The sequence below is a fragment of the Symphalangus syndactylus genome, chromosome 12, assembly GCF_028878055.3.
Source record: "Symphalangus syndactylus isolate Jambi chromosome 12, NHGRI_mSymSyn1-v2.1_pri, whole genome shotgun sequence".
Taxonomy (NCBI): Eukaryota; Metazoa; Chordata; class Mammalia; order Primates; family Hylobatidae; genus Symphalangus; species Symphalangus syndactylus.
Window position 1 is genome coordinate 25,171,488 of NC_072441.2, and position 24,565 is coordinate 25,196,052.

Below are 24,565 nucleotides of genomic sequence, written 5' to 3' on the forward strand. Positions count from 1 at the left end.
CCATTTGAAGCTCTTTATACTCTTGGAAAGCTGAAAACTTGAGCACTATCTCACTCCCAGTTTACAAATGAAGTGGGTCACAGACAGAGTTAAGCAAATTTCCCCAAAGAGGTGATAACAGAATCGGTAAGAACCAGAAGACAGACCCAGGAAACTTGCTTCTACAGTGCATGCTCTTTACCACTACTTAACCTGCCATATTAAACTATGGCAAGTAATAAAATAATCTTGCTTCCTCCTGCTGTGGTGAGGTTTCATTGAGATAATCTGCATAAATCATCTTACACAACTTAACAGGCAGGCATATAGTAACGCCAGTCTGCAGAGTCTGGAATTAGTTAGTCCGTTGCTGTAAAGCTGGTGTATCTGGTAGGCCCTGGGTGTTCATGGACCCACCACACCAAAATGATCTCCAATAGTCCACTCAACTGGCACAGTTTGCCTACCAGGACTTCTGCTATAGGTTTTCTATTTGACACTTCTATTTCCAACTGGACTATGGCCCAGAACTAACCTTCAGTTCATTTGGCTGGGGTCCTGACCATTTGCGTTCCAGGAATCAGATATGCAGCCTCACAGGTCTTATGTTCCCGGTTCTGCTATACTTTATTTTCGCTGGTTGATTTGCCCCTGCATGTCCTTGAGCAGGGTTATATAATTCCAGGTGCAGTAACTATGTAAGCAGGTTTTCAGTGACCTGGGATAGCATGGTACATTAGAAAAGGAATAAACTCAAGAGTTCCAGGACTAGGTTTGTATCTCAGCCTCAGCACTGTGTTCTTGGGGAAGTCAGTGATCTGCTCTATGCCTTAGTTTTCCTCATCAGTAAAAATAGGGATAAAAATTCTTACTCTCAGGGTCATTGTTAAAATTAAACATGGTAACTTCTGTGGATATATCGAGTAACATCATGTATAGGCTAAAGTAGGTGATACAGTTTGGCTGTGTCCCCACCCAAATTTCAACTTGAATTGCATCTCCCAGAATTCCCACATGTTGTGGGAGGGACCCAGTGGGAGGTAATTGAATCATGGGGGCTGGTCTTTGCCGTGCTAGTCTCATGATAGTGAATAAGCCTCACAAGATATGATGGGTTGATCAGGCGTTTCTGCTTTTGCTTCCTCCTCATCTTCTCTTGCCACCACCATGTAAGAAGTGCCTGTCAGCTCCCACCATAATTCTGACATCTCCTCAGCCATGTGGAACTGTAAGTCCCATTAAACCTCTTTTTCTTCTCAGTCTTGGTTGGGTATGTCTTTTTCAGCAGTGTAAAAATGGACTAATACAGTAGGTGTGCAACAACTTTTTCTTTCTCTCTTTCTCTGAAAGTAAAGGAGAGCTCCATATGTCTGGAAAAATAATTCAAATTAACCTTCACATTGGACAATGCACAAACTCAGGCTTTCCCACTACTGTAGATTTGGGTTGCTGAGTTTCAGGTTACATTGCTGAGACATTAATGCTGTTGGGGTCTGAATTTCTTGAATCATTGTTGAGTACTGGCAACTAAAATAAACACTGTGATATGGTTTAGAAACTTTGTTACGTTCTATACACTCGTTTATCTATGTGTACATGTTCTAAAAGTGTTTACATATATGTGCTATGGTTTGTTTTGTTTTGATAGGACGTATGGGTGTTTGTGCCTGGGAATCCTAAGAGACAAAACGTAAAAAAATAAATTATTTGTAGTAATCAAAACATTATTAAGTGCTAGAGAGCACAGTCATGGATTTCATCATGGCTTTTAGCATAGTGAGTGTGATGAAATGGTAGAGGTTTCCTGTAATGCCTTAGAAAGAGCCTGTATCACACTTCACTGCATAGGGACAGTAACTGCTAGCATATAAAACCAACACTCTGCAAAACTAGACATGAGCCTTTGAGCTTTATATGTTGCCACTGATATGCTTTGGCTGTGTCCCCACCCAAATCTCTGCTTGAATTATACATGGTAGGGACCCAGTGGGAGGTAACTGAATCACGGGGGTGGTTACCTCCATGCTGGTCTCGTGATAGTGAGTGAGGTCTCATGAGATCTGATGGTTTTATAAGGGGCTTTTCCCCACCCTGCTTTGCTCTGCACTTCTCCTTCCTGCCACCATGTGAATACGGATGTGTTTGCTTCCCCTTCCACCAGAATTGTAAGTTTCCTGAGGCTTCCCCAGCTCTGCGGAACTGTGAGTCAATTAAACCTCTTTCCTTTATAATTTACCCAGTCTCAGGCAGATCTTTACAGCAGGCTGTGAACTAACTAATACAGTCACTAATTTGAAAATGGCTGCATACCAATTTGTAGTCATAATGGAAGTGGAGAGGCATAATCTAATCACTGAGTCTTGAGTCTCACGTGCATAATAACTCCATATGCCATTAGTTTAGCAAGTGTGTTTGATTTCATGTACTTCATTACTTGTACAAGATATTTTTTTAATTATACAGAAACAGATGGGCATGTTTCAGTGAAGCAGATTTTGCAATAACTGAAAAGAAAAATGACCAGAGTCATTTCATCTGAATTGTGAATAGTTTCTCAGATGGGTGTACATTCTTGGCTTGATGAAGATTGTGAGTTCTTGCTTTAAGTGCCTGAAAGTTTAATTGAATATTCTGATCTTGGTCAAATTGGGATCTATTGAATGGAATTGGGGAAATCATCATAGTTACTGCATTTTCAGGATGATATTGCAACTATAGGTGTATTTTAAAACATCACAAATTTTCTTTTCATTTTCTTATTAGTCTGAAGCATATACATCAGGTTCAATTCTCAAGTCTTGAGTAAAAGTGTCAGAAAAGGCTCCTTGTAGCTTATTGTCATTAAGTAAACACATTTCCTAAAGAGATCTCTACCCTGGTCTCTGCACCCCAAACATGGACAAAGGAAGAACAGGGAAAGGCAGTGAAAAAGCTATACAGGTGAAGTGCCAGCCCATGTTTGACATCCATTCAAATATATTAGCTGAAGATATTATAATAATATGGCCGAGCACGGTAACTCACGCCTGTAATTCCAGCACTTTGGGAGGCCGAGGTGGGCGGATCACCTGAGGTTGGGAGTTTGAGACCAGCCTGACCAACATGGAGAAACCCCGTGTCTACTAAAAATACAAAATTAGCCGAGTGTGGTGGCACATCCCTGTAATCCCAGCTACTTGGGAGGCTGAGTCAGGAGAACTGCTTGAACCCAGGAGGCGGAGGTTGTGGTGAGCTGAGATTATGCGGTTGCACTCTGGCCTGGGCAACAAGAGTGAAACTCCGTCTCACAAAAACAAAACAAACAAACAAACAAACAAAAACATAATAGTACTAGGAAGTATCTTTAATGGGGATACTCCAACTCTTTGTCATTCTTTGCTGCAACTCAGCCTGTTCTCTCGAAATGTTTCTGACTAGATAGAGCTCAGGTGCTGCCTTACAGGAAGGACCACAGCCTATCTGTGAGCTGCACTGCTTCTGCCAACCCTACTCTCTCTGTGGATGAGTCTCTTCCACAAATGTTCCCTCTAGACAGATGTCATGAAGAGAAAGGAAGGATGAATTAGAGCATACTTCTCAAAAGTTCTGGCTGGTATTAAAATATTTTCTTTGAGTTAAATGTTGGACTGGATTCAAATACAGTTTGCATTTTAGTCACAGAGCTCCTCCAGTCTCTCCCCTGTTGTCTTTTCAGGGATGGGGTAAAGGAGTGTTGGGAAAAGTTTATGCGGCAGAAGGGAGTTACATATCCAAACACACATCTACAGATAAATATACAAAAGATTTGTTTCTTATAAAACAATAGGAACAATCTAAGTTTCTGAGGTTAAGTTCTCCTCCCTTAAGAAATTTAGTATTTCATAATTTTCTGTGTACAAAATGCAGTTTCACATTGCCTGTGCCCTAAATTGCTTTCTGATGTTGAATGATAGAAATCATCAGGCAGCATTAAATTAATTCCACATCTCTAAGTTGTCCAAAGGGATTAAGCTCCTCCTCTTAAAGTGTCCCATAGCACCAGAGAATACTTGAGACACTGAACAGGAAAGGAAGAATATTCTAGACAGAAGGAGTAGCAAGTTTAGACTTGGAGTCAAGAAATGTAAAATAGTTCAAAAGAGTACAGTTCAAGGGAAAGAGAAATAGTGAAGTCAGACAAATGGTAAAGGTCGTGATGGATTTTGTAAGCCTTGTGAAAGAGTTTGGAAAGCAATGAAATGCATCATTAACTACAAAGAAAAAAACATCAAGGACATTTTTACTGAGACATAACTTGCCAAATGATTTTATGAACACTTGAGGCATTCTAGTTTGTGTTGCTCAGATATTTCATCTATAGAGAGAGATACTGACGCTGGCACAGGTAGGTGAAGGTCTAGATACTCTTCAATACAACTTTCTATCCTGTCCAATATGATTACCAGTAGTTACATGTGGCTACCAAGAACTTGAAATGTAGCTAGCATAATGGTAATTTAATGTAAGGCAGTGGACAGTGGAGGAAAACAGAGATAGGCTTGCTGGGGATCAGACGCTGGGAATATGGGCAGAACTCCAAAACCGCCTCTGCAAATCCAGATCAACATTAAGAATATGGCAAAGTTCAGTTAATGTGGGACATAACAAATCTAAAGAGCAAATGTGGCAAAGTCCAGAGGCAAATTCCCAGCACATACTGGCAGGAGTTAAGGAGTGAAGGAAGGCATGAAGAAGGGTCAGGAAAATTTTAAACTTGATTTGTTAGAGTTATTTCAGAAGGTACAGAGTGTGATCTCCATGGACTAACTTTCAGTGGTCTTCAACGAGAAACAGATTGAAGTAAACAACCTATTGCATATGGAGGGATTAACCAACCAAGGGGAAAACGAAGTTGAGGACATCCTGAGTGCCTTACTTCTTGCGCATCTAGAACAATCAGCTGTCTCATAGTTAATATTTTCTACCCCAAACTCAAAGCCATTTATAAATAAATTTTTGCCAGAGCTATGAAAGATTCCTTTAAAATAAACAGGCTCTAAAGTAATTCAGGCAACTGATTACAAAGAATGGAGGCATTCCAGTAGGACGAATTCCTTCACCTCACTGGGTCACAAGTTCCTCATAAGTAAATGACAGGGTGGGTTTGCTCACCTTTCAGGGGAAAAAGGAGCAAGCTGTATTGGCAATCCACTACTTTCAAACAAAATCAGACTAAAAAGATAAGAAAGTCAAATATGCAAGAGATAATGTATTTTAGAGTGGGGATTCTGTTCTACAGAGAGCTAAAACTGATTTAAATTTCATAAATATGCCTCTCCTTTTAGATATAATACCCAATAAATTCTAGCATTTCATGCTATTCTTCTTCTTCTTCTTTCTTTTTTTTTTTTTTTTTTTAGACAAAGTCTTGCTCTGTCGCCCAGGATGATCTTGGCTCACTGCAACCTCCACCTCCCAGGTTCAAGCGATTCTCTCACCTCTGCCTCCTGAGTAGCTGGGACTACAGGAGCCCACCACCACACCTGGCTAATTTTCATTTTTGTTGTTGCTGTTGTTGTTTTGTAGAGATGGAGTTTCACTATGTTGACCAGGCTGGTCTAAAGCCCCTGACCTCAAGTAATCTGCCTGCCTCGGCCTCCCAAAGTGCTGGAATTACAGGCATAAGCCACTGTGCCAGGCCCATTTCATGCTATTCTTTAAACTTTCTTGCTTCCTTTGTAAATGAAGACACTATTAATCAGTTTAATTTTAATGTGTCCAATAGAAACTAAATGCTAACCATCGATTGCATGCTTAATTAATTTTACCTTTGTCTTAACTCTACTGTTCCTTCCCTAACTTTTTATAACTACTTTCTGCATTTTTACATCTTCATTTTTCCACCCATTTTCGAATAATAAAAGAAAATAACAATAAAGTATTAAAATTATTTTTAACCCATTGTTCAAGACAAACAGAGATACTGTATAACCTATAGAAAGAAATCATAAGAAACAAACACTTGTTTGCTAATTACAAACCTCTAAATTTGGTGTAGGAAAGGTCACATAAGAGTTTCAGTGCATAATTCACAAAAACACAGATGTATTAAAAGAGCAATGTATCAAAGTCAAGAGCAATTTCTTCTGTTCCCTGTACTTCAATATCTTTGCCTTTTAGTTTAGATTTCTAGGGTATTTGCATATGATGGGGAAACATGCTAGTATACCTTCAGCAGGGAAATATATGGAGTAGAAGAAGGAGATTGATTGGGCAGCACTGGTAAAGAAAAGGAAAAGAATAACAATATTAACTGAGCACTACCCAGGTACCTAAAGATGCACTTAATTAACTCATATATTCCTCACAGCAATTCCTTCACTCATTACACAAATATTTCCTTGGCACCTCCAATGTGCCACGCACTGTGCTTGGAAGATTAAAGGACAGACAAGACAAAGCCTGTCTCTGCCCTTGGGAAACTCATATTCTAATGTAGAAAACAAAAAGGTAGACAGACAAACAGAAACAAATTACTAAATAGGACAGGCACCATGAAGGAAACAAATGAGCTGAGATAGTAAATAATAGAGAAATCTACTGTAGATAGGAATAGCAAGAAAAAATGCTTCGAGAAAGTACTTAAGCTGTTAACCAAAGGAAGAAACAGAGCTGTGGCATGTAGGAGGTAGGGAGAAGAGTGGGACAGCATGTGCAAAGAACCTGGGGCAGGAGAGATCCTTATGTCTGCTGACTAATGAGTGGGCTGGTGGGGGCAAGAGGAGAAGTATTAGGAGCGGGCGTGGTGGTCTAGCTGAGAAATTAGTTTTGCCTGAATTAGGAGTTTTAGAGATGGAGAGAAGTGAATAGTACAAGATACATTTTGAAGGTAGAGTCAACAGTACTTGCCACATTTACTTATTAATATTCTCACATAACAGATGAGAAATGGTCTGAAAGATTCAGAATTAATTAAAGTTCTTGTAGTAAGTAACTTCATGATGGGGTTATGAACCCTGCCTTCCTTAAAGCCCCTTCTACTACATCACACTTCCTAGCTTTGTTAATTCAAGGTTGATGTGTGTTTTACAGAGTCCTAAAAGTGGAAGTTTTGATTTTGAATTAGAATGTGTTTTAATAACTTGAACAAATTACAGATTTTCAATTCACAAACCCATAACCTTATGTCACTGAGGAGGGCACCAAATTCTACAAACACCCTTTACATATTTCTTCTGGACCGAATGTTAAAATACTCTTGCATTTCTTCCAGAGACGCACTGCATTACCAGCATGCATATGAAAAAATTTCTGTTGACTAAAGCAGCAGTCTTGGCAATTCTGAACCATGTGCTATTCTTACCATAAGTCTAAATTGGGTAGTTCGAGTGACCAACCAGTTTGTTCAGCCTTGCTAAAAATATGCCCATGTTTGCCCAAATGACCTGGCTTGCTGGTAATCTCCCACCTTTCCAAGTCAATCAACACATGGAAAGTGCTCAAAATAAGCAGGGATTAGAGTCACAGACTCAGCTGGAGGAGCTTGCTTTTTTAAAACACAGGACTCCTGTCGTTATTTTCTTCATTGTTATTCTGTCTTTACTGCTGAGATTCTGGTGTGTACATGAACGCTGCTCTCAAGTCCCTCCATTTCTCCTCTGTTCCAGCACACGATAGGTTTGTACTTGCCCACAATGTGCAGTTGCCCTCTGTATCTGGGGGTTCTGCAAACTGCAGATTAACTAACCACAGATAAAAATATTGAGAAAAGAAAATAAAAAATAACAATATGACGATAAAAATAATACAAATAAAAAGGCGATACAGTATAATCACTATTTATACAACATTTACATTGTATTAGGTATTATAAGTAATCCAGAGATTATTTAAAATGTGCAGGAGGATATGCATAGGTTATATGCAAATACTACTCTAATTTATATAAGGGATTTGAGCATCCTGGGGTTTTGGTATGGGGGAGGTGGTCATGTAACTAATCCCCTGTGGATACCGAGGAACAACCATAATTCTTTAGGTTGGCATCACATAATACTTGCTCTGGCAGTATTTAAGAGCTGCCATACAATTCTTCCCTTCTGTGTGCTGTGGAGTCTAGCTATGCTTGAAGCCTCCAATAGCCTGAATCTCTGATGAGGACAATGTGCCAAGTCCCCACAGCTGATCCCCAACAGACATGTTATAGGGGGGCAAAGACCTTTTGTCATTTTTAAATGCTAAGATTTGGGGATTTGTTGTTGTTGTTGCTGCTGCTGCTACTATATATTCTAATCTTTGTGACTGGGATAGGTTCCTTCACATTCTTGATAGGAAGGAAAATACGAACTTTCAATTTAAGGAAATAGGACAAACAGTACAGTTGGCAGAAAGTGAAGAGATTTGGATTCAAATGCAACAAGTTTTAATACTATCTTTGCAACTTACTTGCTCTCTGAGTCTTCTTTTTCTCATCTGAAAAAGAGTAATAACAGTATAAGTTTGCTATAATTTAATACGCAAAGTTCCTAGCAGGATGCTAAACCACAGATGATGTTCAATGAAAATAGCTATTTCTGTGAGGGGTAATGGTAAATAAACTAAAAGTGTAGCAAAAGGTAAACCACATAGGCATGGCTGAATCTGAAGAGACTAGAAATGGAGAACACTGTCATTCATCCCCTCGGTTCTGCCTACTAAGCATCTCCTAGTCATAGGCATGCCTTTCTGTCTCTTCTGTATTCAACTCATGCTTTCCCTGTCCCATTCCCACTCCTCTGTCACATGCTGCTCCCAGGAAAGTATATAGAAATCACTCACTAAGATAGTTGCATTTTAACAAGAATTAAGTTAAGGGGCTAAAGCTCCAACTTAGTATTTTAGGCCTTAGGTGGAAAAAGGCAGTGGATATCTCTCACCTGAACCCAGGCTGGCCAAGAGGATCTATCTTGCTTAATTATGCCCACTTGTTAGGTCCACTAACCTAGGCAGGTCTATTGGAGCAGTCTTTATAAAAGACTTTTATGAGGCTTCATTTTGTGAAGCTGTCCAGATCTGCTGGAAAGACTACCATTATAGTTTGGCAGGATCTTCTGTGGGGTCAGGAGTGGGGACTGGCAGTACTAGTGCTGTATGTCGACATTACTCTTAAAAATGTTCAGAGTCTTAACATAGTCTCCTTGTATTAATCCTCACAGCAATCCTACAAATGGGCATTAAGATCTTTGTCACAGATGATGGAACTGAAGCTTAAAGCTTTTAAATCATTTACCCACATTCACGTATATGATAGGTGGAAGAGTCTGTATTCCAAAACCAGTACCTCTGATTTCAAGTCTAATATCCTTTTTTCCCCTTTCACTGTTACAGTTTTCTCTGTGTGAGAAAGCAAATTCAATAGTGTCTCTTGACAGCATTTTGCTATCACGTAATACAAATATTTCTTTTTTGTTATTACATAGTTGGGAATTTGAAATTCTGTTTTCTACATTCGACAACTAAAAGGAAGAAAAAACACATGACGGTTAAAAAAAGAAACTACAAATATACTACTGAAAATGAAATTAAAGTAAGGTATTCTATATTGTCATGTCTTCTGGCTAAAATAATACCCACAGTTTCAGAGAATTTTAATCTCTACCTATATGAAAAAAGAGAGAAGAGAATAGGGAAGGAAGCTTTTAGTCTCATCATTTCTTTAAGAAACTATAATTATTTTCTTATGGCTAACATAATTTCTAACATCAATCTATTTGCAGTCAGTTGTAAACATTGAAGATATTTTGAAACTTACAGTGGAAATACAGAATTTGTAGCCAGAAAAACTTGAGTTTGAATTCTAATAACACCACATGAATCTATAGGTCTTGAGGAAGTAAGTTAATTAAGCCATAATTTAGAGATGAGCCTCAAGCTTCTTATCTCTGAAATGAAAGTTTATAATAACAATCTCACAGAAAGGTGGTGGCTATTACATGACACAGTGGATATAAAGCACTTATAGATTATGAACTTTAAAAAATTTACTTCCCTTTTCTCTTTGCATCAGATAGATTCTCATCATTCTAGAAATAACCTGATTCTTATTCCCAACTAATGCACAATCAAGTGGATTTTATTCACTTAGTAAGTATTCGAAGAAAGAGAGAGACAGAGAAGAAAGATGGAGGAAAGGAAGAAGGGAAGGAAGACAAGGAGGAAGGGAGAGAGGGGAAAAAATCCTACTAAGCAAAACACTAAAATCAGATGGAGACATGTCCCTTCTCTGCATGATCCAATATTGTTCTGTTAGTAGAGATCGGAAGCACTTAGAGTTATACATCCTGCCCTTATCCTCTTTCCCCAGTAGAAATACAGAAAATAAAAAAAATTTATAAAACTTCTGATAATATCACTAGAAATTGGTCATTAGTTCTCATAGCAGAACTTTTTGCTTGAAATATATTTGGCCCTATTTGATTTTATCATTCATTCAAGGGTGGAATCGTTACAGAAATTTATTCTAGGGCCACTAATCCCACCACTATGCACAATTATACATTTATTTTTTAGACAACCGACCAGATGCCTAATGTAAACCCGAAAGACCTAAAGAAATTTTTCAACACCCAGTCTGGGATTGATCTTAACTGGACTGTGGCTGTCCATGGCATCTCAAGTAGCTATTTCCAACTTCACCGCAGAGGAGAGCCATTACAGGTTTGGGCAGCTATCTCCACCATGAGAAAGAGTTCATTTCTTGTGTAATTTTGAAGTCTGAATGAAGTTGAAGTGTGAATTCATTACAGGAGATCGTGAATGTTGTTAAGTGGATCATACGAATGCAGTTCCCTCTATATTTCCTATAATAATTTGTATATGGACAGGTACTCTAAGAAATTACAGGCATTTATATTTATAATTAGCCTTTTGGGGGAACCATTTTAAGAAAATGATTTGTTCAGCTGTGTACCAGATTAGTATCAGCCGGGTGTTTGTCACATACCACCGTAACTGGGAAAACACAGCAAGAAATGTTGATACAAAAAGAACTTTAGAAATATGCTTAAAGTTTCATTTTTTTTTCCAAAAACATTGCATCACTTCTTAGAACACAAGTACATGTCTTTCAAACACGATTTTTTTCTTTAAAAAGTGGGGCGTGGGTACACAAATACAGTGATGAAATGAAAAAGTACAATCAATGGAATTTTACTGGCACAATGTAAAGGTCAGGATAAGACTAACAATACGTGCATTAGAAACAACAATAAACAATGTTCTGAATGATCATGAACTGCATTTAGAGGCTTCCAAAGCACCAAGATGAATTGGTGCCAACAACTGGACTGTGGGGTTAAGAGACCAGCAGAGGCAGTTGACCCAAACTCAAGATAAAACTTTTATTAATAAATATAGGCTGGGCGCGGTGGCTCACACCTGTAATCCCAACACTTTGGGAAGCGGAAGTGGGCAGATCACTTGAGGCCAGGGGTTCGAGAACAGCCTGGCCAACATGGTGAAACCCCATCTCGACTAAAAAATACAAAAATTAGCCAGGTGTGGTGGCCCATGCCTGTAATCCCAGCTACTTGGGAGGTTGAGGCAGGAGAATCGCTTGAGCCAGGGAGGTGGAGGTTGCTGTGAGCCGAGATTTTGTCACTGCACTTCAGCCTAGGTGACAGAACAAGACTCTGTCTTAATAATAAGAATAATAATAATAGAAGTAAAGCTGTTCGTTATATTCTTGTGAAGGTTTGTCTCTGTACAGGACAGAATCGTAAATTAAAATCTCCAAATAAGAAAGTCTAAGTGAAGAAGGCAACAGTGAGACAACTATTACCCTCTGTTTTCAGTAATAACATCATACATCTATTCGAATGTCCCCTTGTCCAAAGAATTATGTAAACCTTAATCATCTTTTAAATGGGCATCATCTGATTTCCTTTCAAACTTCAACCCCTAAATGAGTATATATGAGTATATTGTTCGGATTTGGAAACTACAGGGCGAAATCGGACTATTCAAAGCAGTGACGTCAACCTGAGTTGATAACGTAACTGCAGGCATTCCTACAACAGTTCATCCTCTCCAGTATACATAGAGCAATTTGACTTTCATTTAATTTGATCATTTAAAATCCATTATGAACAACATAAATATCTTTCCCACCATGTGCTTTAAAAACTTTGCACTATTTATTTTTTTGCAGGGAAAACTTCCAGATAATACAGGGTCAGAAATCTGACCACTTTTGAATTCTCTTCCTTTTTAAAATTTATTTTTAAATTTATAATTGACACAATAATATTACATATTTCTGGGATAAAATGTGATGTTTCGAGGCACATATACATAGTGTAATGATCAAATTGGAGTAGTTGTCATATCCATCATTTTAGACATTTCTTTGTGGTGACAACCTTCAAAATCTTCTCTTCTAGCTATCTTGAATATGTAGTACAATGTTATTTTTCTACAGTCACCGTATTGTGTAATACAACACCAAAACTTATTCTTCCTGTATAATTTAACGTTGTAGCAATTGATCAACCTTTTGTTGTCCCCCCTTCCAGCCTTTGGTAGCCACTATTTTACTCTCCATTTCTATGAAATCAATGTTTTTAGATTTCACATGAGTGAGATTATGCAGTGTTTGTCTTTCTGTGTCTAGCTTATTTCACTTAATATAATGTCCTCCAGGTTCATTTATGTTGCTTCAAATGACAAAATTTCATTCTGTGTTATGGTTAAATGGTATTCTATTGAGTGTGTGCATGTGTGTGTGTGTGTGTGTATAACACTTTTTAATCCATTCATCTGTAGATGGTCATCTAGGTCCATTCCGTATCTCGACTACTGTGAATAGCACCATAATAAACATGGGTGTGCAGATGTATCATCAACACACTGATTTCATTTTCTTTGATATATGCCCAGTAATGAGCTCGCTAGATCAAATGGTAGTCTATTTCTAGTATTTAAAGGAACCTTTATACTGTTTTCCATAATGGCTGTATTACTTTATATTTCCAGCAATCGTGTGTAAGAGTTCCCTTTCCTTCGCCAGCATTTGTTTGTCTTTTTGAAAAAAGCTATTTTAACTGCGGTGAGGTGATATCATTGTGGTTTTGATGTGCATTCCTCAGGTGATTAGTGAAGTTTTGCATTTTTTAATATATCTGTTGGTTATTTGTATGTATTGTTGTGAAAAAATGTCTATTCAGGTATTTTGCCATTTTTTATCTGACTTTTTGGGTTTTGGCCATTGAGTTGTTTGAGTTTTTTATATAATCAGGATATTAACTTATTATCAGATACATAGTTTGCAAATATTTCTCTCATTCTGTGGATTTTCTTTTCACTTCATTGATTATTTCCTTTGCTGTGCAGAAGCTTTTTAGTTTTATGTAATCTCATTTGTCTGTTTTAGCTTTTGTTGCCAGTGCTTTTGAAGTTTTATTCAAAAAACCCTTTCCCAGTTCAGTTTCATGAAGCATTTCCTCTATCTTTTGCTGTAGTAGTTTCATAGTCTGGATCTTATGTTTAAGTCTTTAATCCATTTAGAGTTGATTTTTGTATATTGTGAGAGATGGGGGTCTAGTTTCATGCTTCTGCATGTGGCTATCCATTTTTTTCAGCACAATTTATTGAAGAGATTGTCCTTTCCCCAATGTGTTTTCTTGGCATCTTTGTTAAAAATCAGTTGGCTGTAAATGCGTGAATTTATTTCTTGGTTCTCTATTCCATTTATCTGTCTATTTTTACGCCAGTATTATTCTGTGTTGGTTACTAGAGCTTTGTAGTATATTTTGAAGTCAGATAGTGTGATGCATCTAGCTTTGTCTTTTTTGCTTAGAATTGCTGTGGCTATCTGGGTCTTCTGTGGTTCCGTATAAATTTTAAAATTTTCTTTTCTATTTCTATGAGGAATGTCACTAGTATTTTGATAAGAGTTGCATTGAATCTGTAGATTGGGGTAATATGGAAATTTTAATGATTATTTTCTCCAATCCATGAACATAGAATATCTTTCAATTTATTTGTGTCCTCTTCAATTTTTTTTTTTTTTTTTTTTGAGATGGAGTCTCACTCTGTTGCCCAGGCTGCTGGAGTGCAGTGGCAAGATCTCAGCTCACTGCAACCTCCACCTCCCGGCTCAAATGATTCTATGATTCTCCTGCCTCAGCTTCCCGAGTAGCTGGGATTACAGGCACCCACCACCATGCTTGACTAATTTTTGTACTTTTAGTAGAGATGGGGTTTCACCATATTGGCAAGGTTGGTTTTGAACTCCTGACCTTGAATGATCTGCCTGCCTCAGCTTCCCAAAGTGCTGAGATTACAGGCGTGAGCCACTGTGCCCAGCCCCTCTTCAATTTTTTTCATCTATGTTTTATAGATTTCTTAATTATAGCCAGGGCTGACATGTGTCATTGAGACTTTTATTCAATTTTTAAACACTTTAAGTCCCATAGACAACATCATGTCAGGTCTTTATGATTTTGGAGTTTAGATTTGGTTTCCTCCCTCTACCAACCCTTCTTGTTATAAATTGATTTTGTCACCCCCTTTCAAATTCATATATTGAAGTCCTAATTCCTGGTACCTAATGTGACCTTATTTGAAAATAAGGTCATTGTAGATAGAATTAGTTAAGATGAGGTAGGATGGGCCCCTAAATCAATATGACTGGTGTTCTTTAAAAAGTGGGAACAAACACACTCAGGGAGAACACTATGTGAACCTAAAGACGTAGATGGGTATGCATCTACAAGCCAAGAAACTCCAAAGCTTGCTAGCAGAAGCTATAAGAAAGGGACGGAGCGGGTTTTTCCCTCACAGCTCATGGAAGAAACCAACAGTGCCAACACCTTGATCCTGGACTTCCAGCCTCCAGAACTGTGAGGTAATAAATTTCTGTTGCTTAAACCACTCGGCATGTGGTGTTTCATGATGGCAACCCTAAGAAAATAACACTAATACACTTTCTTCACAGTTGTGCCAGAAAATTGTCTCATTAGCTGATTAGTGACTCTCTTTTTATTTCTGCTTTTGTACACTAAGTGGGAATATTTGCATATCATTGATGCCAGAATCTAGCCTTCAAAATGATGACCATTTTAAAAACGGATAATATCTTTAAGCATTGCCTTGCCCTTCCAAAACGTGAAAAAAAAAAAAAAAGTGAGGCTTGGTAAAGAGGACAAGATCTGCTAAAACTTTCCATTAAAAAATATTATAACAGATCTCTGGATACATTCCAATATTAAAAGACATTTGACAGAAATGTGAGCCTCAACCTTACTACCAATGTCATTCTACCAATGTCTTTAAGATGGGAGCAAAGAAGCAAGAGGATCAAGGAGGAAAATAATAAAGAATCCTTGCTATCAAGGAGAAAGGGGATTGGCCTTGATCAGTGGGAAATTTTAAAAGGGCCACACAATTAAACTGCTCCTTAGAAAATAGAAAAGGAGATACTGAAGTCAAGGGAAAAGCAACAGTTAGTATCTGGATTTAAGTCATGACCTTCTTAGTCCTCGGAGAATTTGGGCCGGGAGAATTTCCTAACCAGTGGCTACACTCCCCACTTCCAGCTCTCTGGGCCACATTTGACAAATGTAGTTCTCAAACTTTAGTAGGGATGAGAATCACCAGAGGGCTTCTAAAACACAGATTGCTGTCCCCTCTTCCCACCCCACCCCATAGTCGCCAATTCATAGGCCTGGAGTGGGGCCTAAAAACTTGCATTTTTAACAAGTTCCCAGGTAACGCTGATGCTGCTGATCTGGGGGCAATACTTTCAGAACCACTGGACTATATCAATGTCAAACCTGCCTGATGAGAAGAATCACCTGGAAGTTTTAAAAAAAATGCAAAATCCTCGGCCCCATGCCAGACTTTCTGACTCAACCTCCAGGGAAGCACCTAGAATTTTCTATTTCAACAATCTCTGCCTGATTAATATGATTAGGCAAGTTTGGAAAATGCTACACCAAATCTCTGTAAATTCCTTTTTTTTTTTAGCATCTGTCGTTTTTCCACTTGGTTCCAGTGAATTTTGTGATATGGCAGTAGCTATGTGATGAGCTAAGAGTAGCACAAGTACTAGGTTCTGTACCTTGAATTTTCTGATCCCATTGGCTGACCACAGTACCCTGCTTTTTCTCTTTATGAACAGGCACCTTGGGAGATAGTCTTCCTTAATCCCAGCTGGCCCTGGTATCATGATGTCGTCCAGAGGCCACTCGGAAACAAACTCAGATGATGTAGCCTTCACTGGTAATTCTCTGCTTATCTTTCACTCTTTCTTATCATATAACATGCATATTTTGCTCTGAATATTAATGGTGGCTCTAGCCTCAGGCTGTTTCCTCTTAACTTGGAAAGTATTTACGTGTGAGTTATGCTCTACAAGTTTTATTTCAAAAGAACGTTCTCTCTATTTGGCAGGAATATTCATGCTGGCACTTGCAGAGGAAATCCCATTGGTTCAGCAGATGGCTAATGATAATTGAAGTTAACTCTTTAGAGAACAATTAGAGATTTACAAAAGGATCGTAGTAAAATTGCTTAGGGCCCTATCATGCCCATCTGCTGCTTTTGGGAACACATAATTCCTATCTCTTAGATCCAAATTCCAGCCACAAACTCGAAGTTGAGGTATCCTGTAAATGGCTTTCTTTGGACCATCTTTGCCCTCTGGGGATTTGTAATGATTCTAAAAATAGTGACCTGACACAGTTTAGCTCTAATTTTTGCAGCAGCACTGCAAGTAGATGTTACTCTATTTGACAAATAAGAAAACCGAGGCTAAACAAGATCAGATATACAGTCTTGAAGATTATACAACTGCCTAGTATCAGTCAGGATTCAAACCCACAGCTACCCAACTTACAAGCCTAAGCTGTTCCTCCAGGATGACTCTATTCTACTTTTGAAGAAATGCAGGGTCAGGTTTGAGAGCAACATTTTCATTTATTTTTCCTGGAGTTTCCAAGATTGTGTTTAAATTCTACCAAGTGAGAAAAGGTTACAATAATCATTCTTAGTTTTGTTTGCTATCTCAACAGGACTCTGTGTGCTTTGATTCTAAATGTAAAATTAGCTCTGTCTGTTACAGGAAAGCCATCAACTGGGCAGTGTATTAGTCTGTTCCCTCACTGCCAACAAAGTCATACCTGAGACTGGGCAATCTATAAAAAAAAAAAAGAGGTTCAATTGACTCACAGTTCCATATGTCTGGGGAAGCCTCACACTTCATGGTGGAAGGTGAATGAGGAGCAAAGTCATGTCTTACATGGTGGCAGCAAGAGAGTGTGTGCAAGGGAATTCCCCTTTATAAAACCATCAGATCTCATGAGACTTATTCACCATCATGAGAACAGAACAGGAAAGACCTTCCCCCATGATTCGATTACCTCCCCTCAGGTCCCTCCCACAACACATGGGAATTATGGCAGCTACAATTCAAGATGAGATTTGGGTGGGGACACAGCCAGATCATATCACTCTACTCTTGACCCCTCCCAAATTTATGCCCTCACATTTCAAAACCAATCATGCCTTCCCAACACTCCCCCAAAGTCTTAACTCATTTCAGCATTAACTCAGAAGTCTGCAGTCCAAAGTCCCATCTAAGACAAGGCAAGTCCGTTGTGCCTATGAGCCTGTAAAATCAAAACCAAGTTAGTTACTTCCTAGATACAAAGGGGGTACAGGCATTTGGTAAATACAGCTACTCCACGTGGGGGAAATTGGCCAAAACGAAGGGGCTACAGGCCTCATGCAAGTATGAATTTCAGTGAGACAGTCAAATCTTAAAGTTCCAAAATGATCTTTGACTCCATGTCTCACATCCAGGTCAGGCCGATGCAAAAGGTGAGTTCTCATAATCTGGGACAGCTCTGTCTCTCTGGCTTTGCAGGGTACAGCCCCCCTCCTGACTGATTTCATGGGCTGGCATTGAGTATCTAAGGCTTTTCCAGGCACACCGCACAGGCCTTTGGCAGATCCACATTCTGGGGTCTGCAGGATGGCAGCCCGTCTCCCATGGCTCTACTAGGCAGTGTCTCAGTGGGGACTCTGCATAGGGGTTCCAACCTCACATTTCCCCTCCATACTGCCCTAGCAGAGGCTCTCCATGAGGGCCCTAACCCTGCAGCCAATCTCTGGATATCCAGGCATCTGCACACATCCTCTGAAATCCAGGAAGAGGCACCCAAACTTCAATTCCTGGCCTCTGTGTACCTGCAGGCCCAACACCACGTGGAAGCTGCCAAGGCCCAGGGCCTGCACCCTCCAAAGCCACTGCCTGAATGGTACCTTGGCTCCCTCTAGCCATGGCTGGAGCAGCCACAGGGTGCCAAGCCCCTAGGCTGCACACAGCAGGGGGGCCCAGGAATCCATTTTATCCCTCCTAAGCCTCCAGGCCTGCGATGCAGGGGCTGCCAGGAAGGTCTCCAACATGCCCTGGAGACATTTTTTCCATTGTCTTGGTGATTCACATTGGGCCCCTGGTTACTTATGCAAATTTCTGACGCAGGCTTGAATTTCTCCCCAGAAAATGGGTTTTTCTTTTCTATTGCATGGTCAGGCTGCAAATTTTCCAAACTTTAATGCTTCACTTCGTCTTGAACGTTTTGATACCTAGAAATTTCTTCCACAAGATATCCCAAAGCATCTCTCTCAAGTTCAAAGTTCCACATATATCTAAGGCAGAGGCTAAAAGCCACCAGTCTCTTTGCTAAAGCACAGCAAGAGTCACCTTTGTTCCGGTTCCCAACAAGTTCCTTATCTCCATCTGAGACCATGTCAGCCTGGACTTCATTGTCCACGTCACCATCAGCATTTTGCTCCAAGCCATTCAACAAGTCTCTAGGAAGTTCCATACTTTCCCACATCGTTGTCCTCTGAGCCCTCCAATTCTCTAGGAAGTTCCAAACTTTCCCACATTTTCCTATCTTCTGAGCCCTGCACACTGTTTCAACCTCTACCTATCACCCAGTTCCAAAGTTGTTTCCACATTCTCAGATGCCATTTACAGCAACACTCAATTTACTGTATCAGTCTGTTTCCATGCTGCCAACAAAAACATAGCTAAAATGGGCAATCTATAAAGGAAAGAGGTTCAATTGACTCACAGCTCCACATAGCTGAGGAGGACTCACAATCATGGCGGAAGGTGAATGAGGAGCAAAGTCATGTCTTACATGGCAGCAGGAAAGACAGCATGTGCAGGGGAACTCCCCTTTATAAAACCATCAGATCTTGTGAGATGTATTCACTATCATGAGAACAGACAGGAAAGACCCACCCCATGATTCAATTACTTCCCAGTGCGTCCCTTCCATGACAGGTGGGAATTATGGGAGCTACAATTCAGGATGAGATTTGGGTAGGGACACAGCCAAACGATACCAAGCAGTTATTCAGAAATGTGACTAATTACCGGTTTTAAGTAACCAAACGATGGTTTCCATCTTGAATTATTATTTTTGTTCAAACTTTCATAGTTGATTGTTGCATATCTTCTTTCTGTTCTTTCTTTCTCCAGCAAGAATTTGTTTGTACCGGCTCTATGCCATACACTATGATAGACACGCCAGATGTGGAAGTGAGAAATATGGTTCCCGTCTTGGATAGCAAAGAAGATAGACAAATAAACCAACAAATTAAACACAGAAAAATGTTTCCTAAAGGAAAGAGGTTTCTTGAAGTGGTACTTCAGTTGAAATATGAAAGATGAGTGAGGGTTAGTCACATACAGAAAGGGAGAAGGGAGTATCCAGTGTAGATAGAACAGCATATGAAAAGCACAGAGACATGAGAGAGTGGGTAGGCATTGCTGTAAATCCAGGTGGATGTAAAAAAAATCAGAGCCTTGCAGGAACTAGGTTGTAGAAAGCTCTGTGGACTAAGTTTAGTTGTTTTAACTTTATCCTAAAAGTCACAGGAAAATATTAAAGATGTTTAAAAAAGAAAAAAAACCAGATTTTCATTTTATTAACAAAATATAACTCTAGCAGCAGGTGTGGAAAATGGATGGAGGGGCCAAGACCAGAAGAAAGACACCTGTTACTGAAGCAATGCAGATGGGAAATGATGGAGACCTAGATGTGGACCATGCCAGCAAAGACGGAGGGGCAGAATTGAGTAATACTTGTAGAACTAATGTAACTTACAGGATGATTAGATACATAGAAAGGAGATTAACTCAATCCTTTATTTTTATTCCTTTTTCAAAAGTTTTTTTTAAGACTATATTACTATCTTTTCCCCATTCCCTCCATACTTAGTATGACAGTTAGCTAATTTTACTTGAATACCTATGTCTTATTCTTTACCAACACCACCAAGCAGCAGCATCTCCCTACCACCACCACAACAAGTAGTAAGTGTTTATGGAGCACCTCTTATTAAATTATCCTTTGTCCTGTTTTGTGACAAATTTACATTCCTCTCTGCTTTTCTTTTGCTTTATCCTGTATTTTTCTTTGTTCTGTGGTTTAGTGTGTATTTTATTCTGCTTTTCCAGGACCGTAGGATTTCAGAGCTTGTTACTTAAGTTCTCAGGTTTTTGACATGTACTTGGAATTTTATTTTTTACTACTTTCTCAAAGTAATGCTCCACAAATATTTCTTATGTAATTCCAATGCATCTAAAGAGATTTAGCATTTGAGTTTTATGTTAAATCAATAAACTGATTAAAGCCATAATTAGCAATCACCAACTTTTATCTGGAAATAGACTGAAAACTGTTATTCATTTACTAAGGCTCTGGTGTACTTATTTCTGTGAAGAGAACACTATACTTTGCTCAAAGAAGTAATAAAATTTATATTTTCTCCTGTTATCATGTGTGCAAATTATGTTCATTTTATTGTACAGGCTATATATCTTCTGCAATACCTTCATCTGCCTGTAGGTGTAAAGTTAAAATTCAGCTCTTCTGCCAAGGTAAGAAATTAGATAGCTGGCTAACATAAGTTATTTCAGTGTACACTGCCCAGGTGATGGGTTCACCAAAATCTCACAAATCACCACTAAAGAACTTACCCATGTAACCAAATAACACTTGTTCCCCCAAAACCTATAGAAATAAAAAATTTAAAAAAGTGAATATAAAAAAGAAGTTATTTAATATGCAGGCTTATATTTATCTATTTTTTCATTGTTTACATTTTTTCTTTATTTCTTCTAAAAAAAAAAAAAACAGGGTGCATGCACAAAACATGCAGGTTTGTTACACAGGTGTACATGTGCCATGGTGGTTTGCTGCACCTATTGACCCATCCTCTAAGTTCCCTCCCCTCACCCCCAACCCCCCAACAGGCCCTGTGTGTGTTTTTCCTCCTCTGTGTCCATGCGTTCTCAATGTTCAGCTCCCTCTTATGAGTGAGAACATGTGGTGTTTGGTTTTCTGTTTCTGTGTTAGTTTGCTGAGGATGATGGCTTCCAGCTTCATTCATGTCCCTGCAAAGGACATGATCTCATTCCCTTTTATGACTGCATAGTATTCCATGGTGTATATGTACCATATTTTCTTTATCCAGCCTATCACTGATGGGCATTTGTGTGGGTTCCATGTCTTTGCTATTTTAAATAGTGCTGCAATAAACATACATGTTCATGTGTCTTTATAGTGGAATGATTTCTATTTTGGGGGTATATACCCAGTAATAGGATTACTGGGTCAAATGGTATTTCTGGTTCTAGATCCTTGAGGAATCGCTATACTGTCTTCCACAATGATTGAACTAATTTACATTTTTTCTTAACAGCAGTCATGCCATGTTAAAAAAAATACAGATGTTTTCTTCAAGAAGTCTAAAAAAAGACTTACTTGTACTACTTAAATAAGACTGGCCAAAATGGCATAATATCAAAAAAGAAATGTAAGTAGAGAATCAACTGCCAACTAAATGCCACCATTACTCACAGTGTGATATCACCTACTTGTCTTAGGCATCATTCATTTATATTACAGTCTGGTCCACCGAGACTATTCATCACATTTTTATTGAGTAATTTCTATGTGCTTAGTACTGACTGTGCTAGGCTCTATAGGTTCTCTGTAGGTGCTTTAAGTCCTGCCCACAATAGCTTACAGTGTGGTTGAATATTTAAATAAAAATACAGAAGATTTTAAAAATATATCTTGCACAAATTATTTTAAAGTAAAAAAAAATTCAGAGAATGAAAATAAAACTGTAGAAAATCTAGGATGATTCTAGAAATATTTTGTATTAATAAAATAGTAAAAGCCTGGATTAATGAAAAATATGAGGACAGATATTTTTAGGATGGCAATTAAACACTTCTGTAGTCATAACTAAAAATATAATAAGTGTATGTTTTATGGAGATCCTTAAGATACCTGCATAGTGACAATTATCTTAAGAACAGATTTCTTTGAAATGTGGTTCAATTACTGAGAATGTTGAAAAACTTTTTCTCTTAGTTTCTCTGATTTCCTTATAACTTTTATTTCATTATTTATTTAATTTTTGAAAGTTGTTCTTATAGATACTAAAAACACAGACCCAAGTCAACTCTGTCTGAATTTTCATATATTCTGTGGATATATTTTATTATGTAAAAGATAATGAGCCTACTTTTCTCTTCCCTCCTTGGGAGAACTTAGATAAATATACCTTCTGACAGAAGCCAAAGCTTCTAAACACAATATTCTCTGTTCTCTTACCTATCCCTGGCTAACAGATCTCGGCATGGCTTGGCATGCCTGTTCACATTACCCTGGTCCAACCTCTCTTGGGAACAGCACAGCTGAGTTTTTTGTTTGTTTGCTTGTTTTCTTTGATGCTGGGTTGCACTAATGCTGAATGAAAGCACTAATGCTGCAATACGATGGGGGCTGGAGTAGGCAGCAGTTCATTTCTTTCAATGCAAAAGCTGTAAGTTTAAAAGTACGTGGAATATATTATATGTATAGTCAGGACTCATGTCTATACAGCCCACTTAAAGCATATTAATGTTCTATGTTTGTTTCACATACGTATCCCACATAACTTTACAGTAGTTACTATAATTACGATAAAACTGTAGATCAAGCATCAGTTCTTCACAAGTAACTTTTTTTTTTTTTGGCAAAGTTCTTAAGGGTCTTACTTTATTTTGAGGGTTAGTTCTATCTTTATTATAACCTTGTTGCATAATGACGAGAATTTGTGTTTATTGAAAATAACGAAAATGAAGATGAAGGTACTTATTAAAAACCAGTGTTTTGCTGAATTACAACCCAGAGTATTTGAGTACATATATAACATAACATTATTTTGAATGAATTTAGTACACAATGGATACATTTGTCCAGATTGTAAACAAAAATGATCTCTGCACCTGCTCAATTGTGCTGTGAAACTAAAACTACTCTAAAAACTAAAGTCTATTTTTAAAGTATCATATATATATACAGATATGCATATATAAATATATAGTTTTCTCTACATCAGATTTTAAACTAATTGGAAAAAGATATTTCTCATTGTATGAGAAATATCTTTGCCAAATAGTCATTATTTTTCTAACTTTTCTAATTATTTTGTTACTTATTACTTTAACAAAAAAACCTTTAATAAATGTGCTATGTAAAACTTCATGTGGGCTGGGCATGGTGGCTCACACCTGTAATCCCAGCACTTTAGGGGGTTGAGGCGAGTGGATCACATAAGGTTAGGAGTTCGAGACCAGCCTGGCCAACATGGTGAAACCCAGTCTCTACTAAAAATACAAAAATTAGCTGGGAGTGGTGGTGGGTGCCTGTAATCTCAGCTACTCAGGAGGCTGAGGCAGGAGAATTGCTTGAACTGGGGATGCCAAAGTTGCAGTGACCCAAGATCACGCCATTGCACTCCAGCCTGGGCAACAGAATGAGACTCTGTCTTAAAACCAAACAAACAAACAAAAAGCACTTCTTTTTTTTTTTTTTTTTTTTTTTAATTATACTTCAGGGTTTTAGGGTACATGTGCACAATGTGCAGGTTTGTTACATATGTATACATGTGCCATGTTGGTGTACTGCACCCATTAACTCATCATTTACATTAGGTATATCTCCTAATGCTATCCCTCCCAAAACGCACTTCTTGTGATTATTCTCCCTGGATGTAGACATTTTTAAACCAGGAAAATTTAATGTGAAATGACAACAACCACTAACATGAACAACAACATAAAAACAAAAAGCTATCATGTTCACTTACATTAATCTTGTAAATAAATGTTACTTTTGCTGATAATTTACTTAATTAGTAACATCTTTCTAGGTGTCAAACACTACACTAGTGCCAAGAGACCTATGGAAAAAAACTAAGAAACGAGTCCTCTCCACCATGAAATACAGTTTTGTCACATGGGAAGAGACATATACAATGAAAATATTTAAGGAATAGTACAATACAACAATCAAAATGAGTGCTATGTAACTTCAAAGTTGCAGACAGAGGTAAGGAAAAAACAAAAATCCTCAAAGTATTCAAGGCCTAAGGACATGGTGAGATCTGAACATGTGGGTAGGTTTTGCATGGACAAAAATTATCGTGAGGTCTTAAAGCAAGAATAGCATCCAAAGGATGGTTGGGGTTGATTCCATTCACGACATTTAAACCCACACAGTCAGGAAGCCAG

The 24,565-nt window shown here is 38.4% G+C and overlaps 1 protein-coding gene across 6 annotated transcripts in view; it reads right to left on the bottom strand.

Moving 5' to 3' along the window:
• The window catches only part of PTGER3 (prostaglandin E receptor 3), a 193,306-nt gene that overhangs the window by 83,703 nt on the left and 85,038 nt on the right, over nt 1-24,565 (bottom strand). For 3 of the 6 annotated variants that reach the window (XM_063624041.1, XM_063624037.1, XM_063624038.1), the window contains exon 3: nt 8,383-8,409. The exons of 2 other annotated variants lie outside the window; for them this stretch is intronic. In XM_063624041.1, the coding sequence (XP_063480111.1) occupies nt 8,383-8,409 (27 nt within the window). Of the gene's footprint in view, nt 1-7,049; nt 7,680-8,382; nt 8,410-24,565 lie in introns of those variants that run through there. One more of the 6 variants, XM_063624039.1, reaches the window with a different exon arrangement.